This window comes from Paralichthys olivaceus, chromosome 2 (assembly GCF_024713975.1).
Source record: "Paralichthys olivaceus isolate ysfri-2021 chromosome 2, ASM2471397v2, whole genome shotgun sequence".
NCBI classification, from domain to species: Eukaryota; Metazoa; Chordata; class Actinopteri; order Pleuronectiformes; family Paralichthyidae; genus Paralichthys; species Paralichthys olivaceus.
Genome location: NC_091094.1, coordinates 9,516,928 through 9,530,731, shown reverse-complemented (window position 1 = coordinate 9,530,731; position 13,804 = coordinate 9,516,928). Strand labels below are relative to the sequence as shown.

Sequence of the window (13,804 nt, the reverse complement as noted above, 5' to 3'; positions counted from 1 at the left end):
CCACACCACAGCAGAGCACTGCTGCACAGGCGGGGACATGCATGAATGGCTCTCATCCAAGCTGCATGCATTCATACTGACAATCATGCTTCTGATGCCTAAATGTATGCACATTTACTTTTCATCTAGATATGACATGCACTTATACTTGTATATGGGATTTAATGCATACTATTCATCCCACTGTTTATACTAGGTAATATAGGATTATAGGATTATCAGACCCATGGATTGTTGTTTATCTGTGTTGGCTGTTTCTGTATGTGAATGGCTATAGTGCCTAAGACCCAAGAGTTGCTGCTTTGTTGGCAGAATTCAAGGGGTTTAATGATGTCATTCAGAAGAATTTAAGAAAAGAAAGAATACATAGTGATGATAACGTGCATTTAAAAAATTGAAGAGGTCAAATAACAAGCAATGTAGCAATTGGGGAGGTTAAACCTGATCCATTGTGCTGATTTGCAAACACTGTGTTCCAGTGGGCTCTGAGCTTTCAGCTGTTTGCCCCCTCCCTGCCAGAATGAGCAGCAGTGGCAGCAGCAGCAGCGATGAGTCACTCAGTGTGTGAAACATGACGTCATCCGTGTCTTCCTCTTTTGCTTATGGTGTCCAGGGCTCCTGACAGGAGGACAGACCATGCTGCTGCACTGAGCCAGAGGGAGAGAAAAGAGAGAGGCCTCCGAGGACTGCTGACGTGGTGGCTGGCCTGTTTTTGTGCCCCTCCCCCTTATCTGACTGCTGTCTTTTCAGTTCACCCTATTGCTGTGAATATTGATGCTTTTTTCACATGTGCATGCTGTGTTTCCTGTAATATCCTGTACAACTAAATATTTTTCTTTTGGAGAAAGTTTGTCTCCACATTAGTAAAATTTTATGTACTGAAACCACTTACGCTGTAGAGATTTGGCTGTACAGCTCGTTCTGAAAATAAGAATAGAGTAACACCTCTCACTGGTTACAAACTAAGATGTTTATAATTTCTGATTTTAAAACTACAATGTAGATGTAAATGTCAAACTTTGCTTTGACAAATTTCCCCCGATTTAGGGGATTATTTTAACGTACTGTAATGAGCAATAATGTATTTAAATTTGTCATTTTTAAATAAAAAGGTTTAACATGAGCATTTTCTTCTTCTGTATGTCGCTCACAGCTCCACCCCGAGGGCTAAGGCTTGCTATGGACGTTGCTTCGCCCCCTGCTGCAGCCCTACCTAGTTCCCTACCTTAGTGGGTTCCCCTCGTTTTCTTGTGTGTGGTTCCCATCCAGACTCACTGTACTGAGTCCAGCACAGATCTGGTACCACCTACAGGTAGATAATATAGTAGTACACTCTCACACATATATACTGTATGTGCTCTCTGTCTCTCTTTTTTCATTTTAAAAATGTGACAGATGTCAGGTGTGTAAACCGTTTTTCTCACCTCTTTTCTCTAAGCCACTCCTGGGTCCTCCACCCAACCCCCTCCCCTACTCCCACCCTCCCCCCTCCCCTAAGAAGATGTCGGTGAGCCTGACAACAGACATCCAGCAGGAGGGAGAGAGTGGGCCACTCATCGAGCCCTGCAGTCGAGGCAAGACCTCCCCTCAACCACAGGGCACTAAGGAGGGGACAGGGGAGGGCCTGGAGCCAGAGGATAGCTCCTCACAGGATGCACAGGTGGGAAGAACTGATGATGTAACAGTCCAAGTATTTTTTTTAGACCATGACATTGTGTCTGGTTTGATAAAACTGATTTTTTATGTATTTTTATTCAACCCACAACTATAGCTGTGTCTTTCTTATCTAAGTAATTTTTACAAAAGTAAAATAACAAAATAAACACTCACAAATCAATAATTAAAAATTCTAAAATAAATATCTATTAGGTGCAGCATGTAGAAAATTAACTGTACTTAAACTGCACTGTTATTGTAATGTATAATTATGATTATCATTTGTTTTTCCTTGTCCCATTAATGTAATTGTGGTTTTCACAGTGGAGGCTTGGCATTTGAAAGTGTGTGCACTAAATTTGGTACAAAGCTTATTTTCACTTTGTTTAAGACTACTCTTTTTATTTATTTTCAAAGTTGCTCCATTATTTTCTGTAAAGAGAAATAATTTTGGCACGTATGAGACAACATATTAACGAAGATTACTATATCTGTGATGGGCTGATATCAGTCTAACTCTAAACACATAGATAGTGAATTCTTATGTGTATTCAATTTGCACCTTATTATTAAGATTACTAAAATAACAACTATCTTTTGCAGAAACGAGGTCCTAACCATAGCCATGGCAGGAAAAGGCCCAAGGTAAATAATTTGCATGTTTGTTTGGGTTTTTGTTTTGAAGGTAATCATCTTTCTGCAAGTAAGCTTAATAACTTCAAATAATCCTTCTCCCTGAAATAACCCCCTGCTGGTTTGCATGGTTATTTTTGACCTTCCATTATTAATGTTTTAATCCTCTCAACTAAAGTGGACTCCCCTCTTCTCATTGGCTTAAAATCTTAACTCCCATGAGATGTTTCAATGTAGGCATGTCATGGTGACCTCACTCAGGCTGTTAAAGAGAAGGGCCAATGTCTTTTGACCACAGCGCCAATGGAATTCCTCAAGTGACTGCATGAACATCAGCGTAGACGAACTGCACTGTACAGTATATTCTCTGAGCTCCACTTGTCTCGCTTATTTTTCATCCACTTCTCCTGTGCACTGGTCTGAGTACATTCCCTGTCAGTCAACAGTTTCGATATACAATAATTTCTATATGCATTAAAGTCTTGCCATCGACTTTGAACACATTTATAGCATCTTAACATTTTATAATGCAGTGGCGATTTGTAGCCAACTGAACCGTTGTTTGTTTTCAATTATCTGCATTAAAAGTAAATAGAAATAATTGGAAAACATAATAATACATACAAATCTATTTATTTGTCCATAGGGAGAATAAATAAAGGGCTTATTATGCCTATTATATATTATTTAGCCTTGCCCATCTGTATGTAGATACAGTCTTACAGACTGTAGGGTGGTGTCAGGCGTTTGGACCCCACTGTCCATCATCCATCTGTCCATTAAAATCACATCATGAGCATCAACTCAATCATTATTTTGCAATGTCATTATCTTTAAATGAACAATTCCTTTAATAAACCATAGCTCTCTTAAACCGGACTTCGCTTTACTTATAACCTCGAGACGTGAATTGTTTTTAGGCCTGTTTACTTTAAAAAAATAAAAAATAATAATACAAAAATCTGCATTTAAAAATCAGACTGCAGTCAAATTGTATATCACTTGCAACTTGCAATGTGAGCCCTTAGTGTTAATAAAATCTTAATGTTCAGTGAAGATGCCACAAAATCAAAAACAAGTAAAATAATACATTTGTGATTGTGTTTCAGTCTAATGCCAAACTGAAGCTGGTACGGAGTCTGGCAGTGTGTGAGGAGTCCTCTGGTCCATTCTCCAATGATGGACCTCCAGAATCGGTACTGTTCCTGTTTTTGACTTCATCCCCTAACTTCTAACCTTAGTTCATTCACCGCAGTTAAACTAGGTAGTATTTAACTGCAGTTTGTGTAGAATTAACAATACTCAATAGACTAAAAATAATAAAAATAAAGATTAGAAATGAAACCATACTTTCTCATAGCAGTGGAATGTGGTTTTCCAGGATATCATCCAGCTTCACATCAGCTGTCCATCAGACAAGGAGGAAGAGAAGTCGTCAAAGGATGAATATGAAAATGATGAGAAGGAGAAGAAGGACAAGACTCCACGAAAGATGCTCTCACGTGGCAAGTTAAAAAATATTTTGTAGCCTGCTGTTGTGTTGCTAACCACACCTATGGAACAATCTTACACAAGACAAGATTGAAATTTTGTATTTATTTGTTTTTTTGTTAACCTCCTTACAAATACAATAAATGTTGAATAACAGTCTCAGTTAAAATATCCTGCATAAGTAAATTAAAAATGCTTTTGTCATGGCACGACTGTTATGTATAATGTACATTGTTAATAGCAGAAGGAGCCAAACTAATATGTCAAGCTAATTTCTCTGGAAAATAATTGGATCCCCCCTCTTATATTTTTAATTAGCTGCCTCACTCCCTTTCTCTGCAGAGGCATCATTAGACTCTTAAGAGCAACAGAGATAAAATGTCTAGCCCAACTGTCGAGTGTAGTGGAAAATACTGGAAAATGATCTCCTGAAGTGTGTGCCTGTGTGTGTGAAAGAACAGAACAGCTTAGCTGGCATCTCATCTGCTTCTTATGTTTACCCTTCCCTGAACAACCTGGAATGCCATTGCTGCAGTGTTGAGGGGTAAAGCTGTGCTCAGTAGCAATCTGACTTTACACTTTCTATCTCACTTGCACTTTACAGAAGTGTCACCTGCTCTCTTTCCTCACTCAGTCTGTTGACCCTTTCCACCTGCCTGCTTATTAACTTTGTTCTTGTCTCTTGTTAGACTCCAGTCAGGAATACACCGATTCCACGGGCATTGATGTTCACGAGTTTCTGGTCAACACACTGAAAAACAATCCCAGGTATGAGATGCCACATGCACAGCTATAATAACAACAGCACATTAGGAAACTGACAAACCCTAGTTATTTATTGTCATTCACAAAATCACTTTTGCTCCAACTGCTGCTGAGATGCATTAAACATTTGATCACAAAGTTAGATAATTAAATAGTAAATGTTTATCCAGTGTCTTCTCTTCGTTCCTTGATTAAGTTGCCTATTAGACAAACAGATAAATGACATGTCTACAAAATGCTCTTACATCTTTTTGATTGGTCTGCAGTCTGGTAACATTTTAGTTTTATTGATTGCCATGCATCTGACAAGCACAATAATTGCCTATTATGGAAACACCTAAGTAATCAAAAGAAGCACCAGGTAGTGCAGTGTTAAGGAGGAAACATTAACACTGCATAATTTTCAACATTATGTTGGTGCAACTGGTGGATATAATTGTATACTCTATTAGCAGTCAATAAGTGAGGGCCATTTAATTTTCTGTGGTCTAATAACATATATATGATTTTATGTTGTGTCTTATATCCACATGGCAACACGTTATTGTAAGAAGGTCAGATAAAAAGACAGATGATGCAAACTTCACTCCATCATAATAGAAGTGGCACAACCATTATTAGAAGCATTTATTGCTGTATATTCTACCTTTTGATCTTTGGTTGGTATGCTCACAACACTCAAGTCACTGATCCCCCCCCTTCTCTCTCTCTCTCTCTCTCTCTCTCTCTCTCTCTCTCTCTCTCTCTCTCTCTCTCTCTCTCTCTCTTTCCCCCTTTGGCCCAGCAGGGATCGAATGATGCTGCTCAAACTAGAACAAGATATCCTGGAGTTCATTAATGATGACAAGTAAGCCACGTTCTTCATAACCAGTCGCTTGTATTTAAATTTAGCTGTTCTAAATCCATTCCTTCATATTTATAGAATGCTGTGGTAATGAGATAAGTATGGCAACTTGTAGTTGATATTATGGGGCAAGTTTAGGTTAGTATTTCACAGTCGGCCTCTGTGTTACTTTGTAACCAGAATAGTATTATAAGACTCAGATGTTAAAATTAGAAACTTGTTTTAAATCTTGCAGTATATCACCATCAGCACAATAAAGCTAAATAAGATGTCCCTAAAGTGTAACATCCTGCTTGTAATACACCTCAAAAAAAAATAATAAAAAAATCTTTTAGTATAATTCTTGTGGAAAAACAAGACAACAGGAGATATTATAGCGGTTGAAAAAAAATATACCCCTTTTTACTGTTCTTGAAAATATCTGGAAAACAGTTGTGTACATAAAAATAAATTGTTCACAGAATCCCTTAAATGTCTGTCCTTGTGCAAAGACAAGATACATAATCCTCCTGCTTATATTACTTAAAAGCTTTCGAGAAATGGACACATAAGGTGCTGTTCATAACAGTGCAGTGTCTTTTGTGTCCCCTGCAGTAACCAGTATAAGAAGTTTCCTCAGATGACTTCTTATCACCGTATGCTGCTGCACCGTGTGGCTGCCTACTTCGGCATGGACCACAATGTGGATCAGACGGGCAAGGCTGTCATCATCAACAAGACGGGCAACACACGCATGTGAGTGAAGCTCCTAAATGTAGTCCACACTTCAGCAGCTGGAGTCATAAACCTTTGATAAACTGCTGTAGATTCATGTTTTCTAATCCTCATATACAACCTCCATTAATAGAATGTACTGAAATAACTCAAACATTGAAGAAACACAATATGGTGTATATATAATTTTCTCCAGTCCAGATGTTAGAATGTTAGTGATTTTAATGTGTATTGTAGTTGCTGTAGAAATGCAATTAATGCAGCTATGTGAATAATGTAAAAAATGTTTCCTTTGTTGGTGGAAAAGTAGTTGTAATAAATGCTATTTTTCCAAATGCGTAAAATATTAAAATGTATCATTAGACTTAACAACAGAGGCTAACGTCAGTGAGTGGCATTTACACAGACTGTGTAGAGGTAAGCTACAGTTTAAAGTTGAAAAGTCAATTTGTTTACTCTAATTTCAGCTGAAACACTTTTTAACCTTAGTTTTCTATCTAATGCAGTCAAAGGGTAATATTTGTTTAGTGTTGTTTCATAATAAAAAGCTGCTTTTGTTCTGGGGTTTTTTTCCACAGCCCTGAGCAAAGGTTCTCTGAACACATCAAGGATGAGCGTAATATGGACTTTCAGAAGAAATTCATCCTGAAGAGAGATGATGCCAGCATGGACAAGGATGATAATCAGGTAGGCTGCACATACCATTCTATTTCTTTTAACTATATCATGTTTTCTATCCATTTCTTTCATTGTGACCGATATACATTTGTTGTTTAATGATCAAACACTTACAACCTATTTGTAGTTGAAGATGAACTTAATATTAATTTACTGCTACTACGATGAAATACAAGTCACAAGACATATGTTAAATATTAGTTAAAAGAATTGCTGATGATAAATTTATGTTTAGAATGGAAGATGACTTGATAACCCTTTTTATTTTCAAGTGTCATATCTGACCCCAGGGTTTCCTCATGTATAATTCTAACCCTTTTTCTGGTACCGTCTCTTAAAATGAGACACAGTTTACAGTTTGTAGTGTATTTAACATGTTCCTCACTGCTGCTGATGGCTGTTTGTGAGCTTCAAAACATTTTAGCCCTGACCACAGTTTTTTGCGATGCAAAAATACATTAATGGAAGAGAAATGTAATACTTTGCTTGGATTGACGACAGGAGTAGTAGTAGTTGTATGAATATTTTCTGTCAAAACCCTACATTTTCAACCACATAGTTTGATCATCATAAGTGTTCCAATCTTCCACATTAATTAATTAATTCTGCTTCTTAAAATATTCCCCTCTCTGCTGTTTTCTGTTTTTTCACAAAGAACAGGGTGTATTAGTTAATTGAGTTTAAAGTGGCAAGAAAAAGTGTGCAGGTGAAATTACCTAAAATATGAGAAGTTAAGTCAAACCCAATGAACTTAAGTAAATGACACACAAACTGTAGTTTTTGTCATTACTGAATACAACCATAAAACATTTATTCATGCTGGTGGGGGAAAAGGGAATCCTGGGATTTGTTTTGGCAGCAAAAACCTTAAACAAGCATTTTCTGTAGACGCAGATTGGAACTCTAGAAAATCTTTGGACAATTCTTCCTTTCAGAACTACTTCAGCTCCCCCTTATTCTTAGGATGTCGAGTGTGAATTACTTCCGGGAGGTCATTCAGCAGCATCTCTACTGGATTATGGTCTGGGCTCAAATTGGCTAACTTCAGAAGGTGGATTCATTGTTTGAAGTAATTCTTTAGTAGATTTACTTTGATGTTCTCAGTCATAGTCCTGTTGCATCACCAAACTTCTGCTGGGTGATAGCTACCTTAACCTTATCCTGTGAGACGGGGTGGGGAACCTCCAGCGTTTGGGGACCCATGAAGCAATTCAGCCGTGATTCACTTATGATACAAATACATTTTTGCGATAAAAGAAAATTGCACTAAATTATAGAATGACTTCGGACTATATGCCTGTGAGGTCATGGTCAACTTTTTATTGCTGAGGGTATTGTGGCGACTGTCAAGAAAAGAAAAGAAAATGGGGAATGTCTAATTTCCGAAGAGAAATGGACAAAAGATATTTTTTATTAAAGTAAATTGAAAGACAGTGTGTCAACATTTTGGAGATGTGCTGGGTTTGGTGGGGAAAAAGGCCAATCTCCATCATCAGTACTGCTGGAAACATGAATTGTAAGGACACCAAGAAATTTCCTGTCTTTGTCTGTGGCCCATGATCAAAGAACAGACAAATACTGACCAACTTTTTATGCGTGGGATAACTGCCAAGTTTGATATGATGGAGAAATCATTGTCTTTGCAAACCATGCATGCTGTGGCAATGGAAAAGATTAAAACTGCAACCTGCTATAATATCTCAGTATGATAATGCGTCTGCAACTCCTTCAGGCATTTAGCGAGAGGCTTCAGTTCATGATAAGTAAACAAAAGGAACTAAACACATTTGTAAAGCTGTTTAATGTGGAACTAGCTGATGTGCCTGGCAACCTAAAACGCAAAATTTTGAGCTGCATCGATTTCAATACTCAAAGCTAAACATGACAACCTCCCTCTGCTCGAGTTATATAATCTCTATGTATGTCTAGAGGACATTTCCATTCCAAGGAGACAAACATGTTTACATCTGTTTGGGACAACTCACTGTTGATGACAGTTCTTTTCAAAAATGAAACTGAGTCTTGCAAAGATGGATGTCCGCACACCACTTGAAAATCAACCTTGACAAGACCAAGCTACTTTTCCTTCCAGGGAACGGCTCGCCCACCCATGACCTTACTATCACCATAGATAACTCTGTGGTAGCCCATACCCTGACTGCACAGAACCTGGGTCTGACACAGCCAACTCTCCCTTACTGCCAACATTGCTGCAACAACCCAGTTGTGTAGATACATGCTGCACAACATCAGGAGAATACGTCCCCTTCTCACTCAGAAGGCAGCACAGGTTCTGGTCCAGGCTCTTGTCATCTTACACCTAAACTACTGCAACTTCCTCCTGGCTGGTCTACCCGAATGCAGCAGCTTGACTGGTCTTCAACCTACCTAAGTTCTCTAACACCACTCTGCTCCCTTCACTTGTTAACAGTCGCTGTCTGTATCCGCCTCAAGACACTAGTAGTTGCGTACTGTGCTGCGAACTGATCGGGCCCAGTCTACATCCAGGACAGCAGAAAGGTTACACATCTTTTGCTGCAGACTAAAAACACAACTCTTCCGACTAAGATGGTCTAATAACCATCATCAACTCTGAAACTCTGAAAAAAAACAAAAAACAAGTTATATATGTGTGTATGTATGTACTTACATGATTCTTGCTGTTCTGGGATTGTACCCTCATGGTTGAATGCGCTTATTGTAAGTCACTTTGCATAAAAGCATCAGCTAAATGATATGTAATGGATGTTTGTTTCTGAGAGTAGTACCTTCCCTTGTGATGTCCTGCTATGGACACCACGCTCCTGCAAACTTGCGCCAAGATCTGCGTGAACTGAGATAACAATCAGCTCAGTGATTCTTAAGCCTTCGGGTTGTTTTAACTTCACGGTACATTCTGCCTTATGATTCTTCTTAACCGAACGCCCTCTTCGAGGGAGAGTAGCCACTGTACTAAATCATTTCTATTTATGGACAATTTGGTTTACTAGTGTGGACAGATAGGAAGATTTCTAAGATCTTTCTGAGAGGTAGGGTTCACATCAGATGATAGCAAACTCAAAACCTCAGCTGAGGATGTAATTGTCTCTGGGCTTTACCGACTTTTTTAAATCCTACATTGCGAAGGTTTAAAGGACTTATTCCATTTTGTGAACAGTACAATGTCTGTTTGATCAAATAAATGTTTTCTTCATAACTTAAACTTGGTTGATTGTCTGACAATATTTAAGACTAATTTATACATAAAATGGAGAGCATTCATAAGGGCTTAACTTTTTACTACCTCTTTTTTAGATTTTAACCTTTTTCATATAATTGTTTTCCCAAACGTTAGATCCGTGTGCCGCTGCAGGACGGGCGGCGTAGCAAGTCAATTGAAGAGCGAGAAGAGGAGTATCAGCGAGTACGAGACAGGATCTTTGCCCGAGAAGTAAGTTTTGAACCTGGGCAGATTACACTGGCAAGAACAAATTAACAGTAAATTTAAATCAATCGCCTATAATTGGCTGTTTTCTGTTGTGTAGTAAGAGGTCTGCTTGTCTTGATAGAAAAGAATAAAAACTATTTGTAGTGGTAGTAATGGTACTTGTCTCCCATTATTTTGTGCTTGCTAATTAAAGTAACCTTTACTTTTGATTCCACATTAAATGTTGCAAGTCTAAAAGTTTGTTTCTTGTTTGTTTCAAGTTTATCACACCATGAGCATAGAGTTAAAACAACACAATATATGGCAAGAACAACCATTCCAGAATAAAACATTTGACTGCCACAATTTTATGTATTCTCATAGTAATAGCATTCTCGTCATATTTTCATCTTGCAATTCTCTGCCACATCCCCCAGATTGGAAACCACAGCTTTTAAGTGATATGCATTATCTAATCATAAATGCACATGATGTCAAACTTGAAAACTTCTGAAAGGTTGACTTGCAAAAATGTTGGTCTAAAGTGCTCCTGGTTGAATGAAACATTTCATAATGTGCAGGTGTCCTATTTTTTACAGTCCTCTCAAAATGGATACATCAACGACAGCAGGTAAGATGATGCATCCTATTGGAGACTCTAGTGTGTGAACTACATAAGACTCCATCCTCTGCACCTATCCCCTTACAGCTACTGTTTCCTTGTTAGGTTTTAGATAGAAGAGAAGGCTACAGACCCATAAAAATAACAACTTAAAATACTTTATGTTGATTCTGGCTTCAAATCTGACCTCTTGAGTTAACAAATGTGTGGCAAAGTTCACCTTGTGTAAAAACTTTCCTTAAAGCAACATATTTATCTAATAGTTGTTTTATTCTTATTTCCAAGTAAATTATCAGTATTCATATGCTAATTTTCTCTCTTATGCCAGATTTTTACATCTAACAATTAAAGAAATTGTTGCTTGAGGGTCAATCTGGCTATAAAGGACACATGGTCTTTGAGAAAGATTTTAATGTAGTGGATTCTGTTTTTTCCAGTTACCTCGCACAGCAGTTACAGCCAGCCTCCATCCCTCGGCACCCTTGCCATTAAGGTTGAAAGATTAGTACACAATATGCTGAGAGAGAGAAAGAGGAAGCGTGGGCTTTTCAACAGACAGTTTCTGCCTAGTGTGCTTTTTCTATTTCTTTTTTTCTCAGGGGTAAAAGTTTTACTCTACTGTGCCCACCTCTACCTCCCACCCTTCCTTATCTCACCCTCCCTAAAACCCTCTGCTGTTCTCCAATCCAGTCCTGTAACCCCAGCATTTTCTCCTAATGTTAACCCCAACAGACTTTCCACTGAGGGCTACTGCTCTAGCTCTCAAAAGAGGAGGCAGATCTTTAGGTATTGGGGTGCTGCTGACTTTGACTTGTTTGTTGCCATGCCCATTTCTGAGAGTGATTTGGTGATGATAGTGGTGACTTGTGGTGGTTTTTATATCTTTGCTTGGCGTAGTCGGCTGATTGATGGCTATTCCAGCACTGCACCTTGGGGCTTCCCATAGCCCATGCATGGCTGCTTTGTGGTTTCACTGGGGACTGATTGACCTATTTACCCATCCACTGTCAACTACATTATTTATATAAAGTAACTGCATTGCTTCACAGTAACCTGTTTGTTTTGTGGTTGACTTAATCTTGTAGTTTTTGTTAACATGTCATCTGTTGCATAGTAGCACAGAAATATTTGTAGGTAGAAAAGAACAATACGAAGCACGAGACTTTGATGACTGTGTGTCATCATGTTTACAAATGTTATTTGCATTATTCTTTCATCTTTCTCAATTAATTGATCAATCATTTAGTCTTTGAAAATATTAGACAATGTGAAAAACGCCCATCGCCAATTGTCCAGAATACTGCCTCTCTTAAATTATTTCCTTTTCTGAAATCAAAACCCAAAGACTTTTTAGATAACTGACAAATAATTCTCCTTTTTTGAAGATGATAATAGTTCATTGTTATTGTTTTTTCTCTTCTCTAAATTAATTTAATAATGAATTACCAACATTCATGTGTCAGATGTTTAATCAGACTTAGAATTTGTTCCCTGCCTCATTATCACTTTTATTTGTGCTGCTTTTGATCAGAGGTTGACTTTTATCCTAAATTGGCGGTAACAATGTATGTCTATGCCTATGTTAGTCTTTTTGCACTTAAACTAAAAGTGACTTTAATAACCCAAGCCCTGCATTACATTTAAGTATATCAGGTGTTCACCTTTTACAGAATACAAGCTGTTATACTATGAACACCGTAAAACCTCTGAAATGAACCTCAACAAGAAGCTCTCTAGTGAAACAAGGGTTAATTCAGCATCTATTAAAAGCCTGACAGTGATGGAACCACATAACTACAGCCTAGCTTCCCTGCTTCTCCTGTTTGTGCATGTGATGGGCAATGCCGTCATGAGGAGAGGAGATGAAATATCATGTGATGAACAGTCAAATCCCTCCTGTTCCCTCTCCCCACCATCCGCTCTCATCTTTGTCTGCAGAGCGAAGCGAACAAGTGTGTTCCTGCCTGTACAAAGAATTGCAGAGCACCCAGTCTTCCTTAAAATAGGCTGTGCTGAGAGATGACTCAAAATAGATCCTCCATTAATTACAGTCTCTTTGAAATATTTATCAGCCACAGCCACTCACTATCGCTAGGGTTTTACAACCCTTACCACATCCCTGTTCTTGTCATGGAGATTCCCACAGTCAGCCGTACGTGTTTTGAATTCATTTTACTCTTGTTCTCTCTACACAGACATACTCTGTTCATGTCCCTCTTCCACTCCTAAGTGGATGAAAAAATCAAGTATTTACAGCTGCCTTGGTGTTTTCCCCCTCTGCTGTCTCTAGGGCAGAGCTGTGGGTCTGTCTACATTAAATTGAATATCTGAACCACTTAAATTAGCACAGCTGACATATCTTTTAGATTTTCATCTTTATCTGAATTTGTTATATTCAAGCACATGCACTGTAAGACACTTTCAAGTGGCTTAATAATATTCTAAATGCTGACATGTCAATGGCAGACCCAACCATCCACTTGTGATGGAGGGGTTTCCCCCACAGTGGTGGTTACGCTTACAGTGTGATCATTGGTTTTCTTGGCAGCTGCCCTTATCCAGGGTGACAGCATCACAACAAAGAGTGTGTATACAGCAATATAGTTTAAAGACTCATGGTGGTGAACCAGTGGTAGCAAGTGGTTATTTTGTAGATAGTGCGTGTGAGTCTGAGTGTTGATGTACATCTGTTCTTAATGTCTGGGTGTTTGTGTACATCTGATATTAATTTACAGGTGTATGTGTGTCTTGTTTCTACATCATTCCTTGTCTTAAATACAATACGTGCATGTGTTACTGTTTATCTGTATTCAACATGTACTCGTTTGTATGCAAGTGCTCATTCTGGATCGTCCTTCACGTGAATGTTGTCTTCAGTCTTTTGTGCGTTGAATTCATGGAAGTTTGTCTCATCTGGTGTCACTGTAAGACCCTCTTACACCTTAGTGTGGCATCTTTTCTCCCTGCATGTGTGTTTTTCTCTGTGGATGGGTTT

At 38.4% G+C, this 13,804-nt stretch overlaps 1 protein-coding gene across 26 annotated transcripts in view; it reads left to right on the top strand.

Moving 5' to 3' along the window:
- The window catches only part of LOC109635535 (R3H domain-containing protein 2), a 48,900-nt gene that overhangs the window by 19,400 nt on the left and 15,696 nt on the right, over nucleotides 1-13,804 (top strand). For 7 of the 26 annotated variants that reach the window (XM_069534632.1, XM_069534604.1, XM_069534622.1 and 4 more), the window contains 13 exons: nucleotides 614-764; nucleotides 1,154-1,312; nucleotides 1,439-1,660; nucleotides 2,260-2,301; nucleotides 3,399-3,485; nucleotides 3,671-3,794; nucleotides 4,470-4,548; nucleotides 5,333-5,392; nucleotides 5,984-6,124; nucleotides 6,682-6,790; nucleotides 10,116-10,211; nucleotides 10,769-10,818; nucleotides 11,542-11,595. In XM_069534632.1, the coding sequence (XP_069390733.1) occupies nucleotides 1,502-1,660; nucleotides 2,260-2,301; nucleotides 3,399-3,485; nucleotides 3,671-3,794; nucleotides 4,470-4,548; nucleotides 5,333-5,392; nucleotides 5,984-6,124; nucleotides 6,682-6,790; nucleotides 10,116-10,211; nucleotides 10,769-10,818; nucleotides 11,542-11,595 (1,001 nt within the window). In that variant the 5' untranslated portion in view covers nucleotides 614-764; nucleotides 1,154-1,312; nucleotides 1,439-1,501. The remainder of the gene's footprint in view (nucleotides 1-613; nucleotides 765-1,153; nucleotides 1,313-1,438; nucleotides 1,661-2,259; nucleotides 2,302-3,398; nucleotides 3,486-3,670; nucleotides 3,795-4,469; nucleotides 4,549-5,332; nucleotides 5,393-5,983; nucleotides 6,125-6,681; nucleotides 6,791-10,115; nucleotides 10,212-10,768; nucleotides 10,819-11,541; nucleotides 11,596-13,804) is intronic. The other 19 variants (XM_069534653.1, XM_069534636.1, XM_069534609.1 and 16 more) reach the window with 7 other exon arrangements.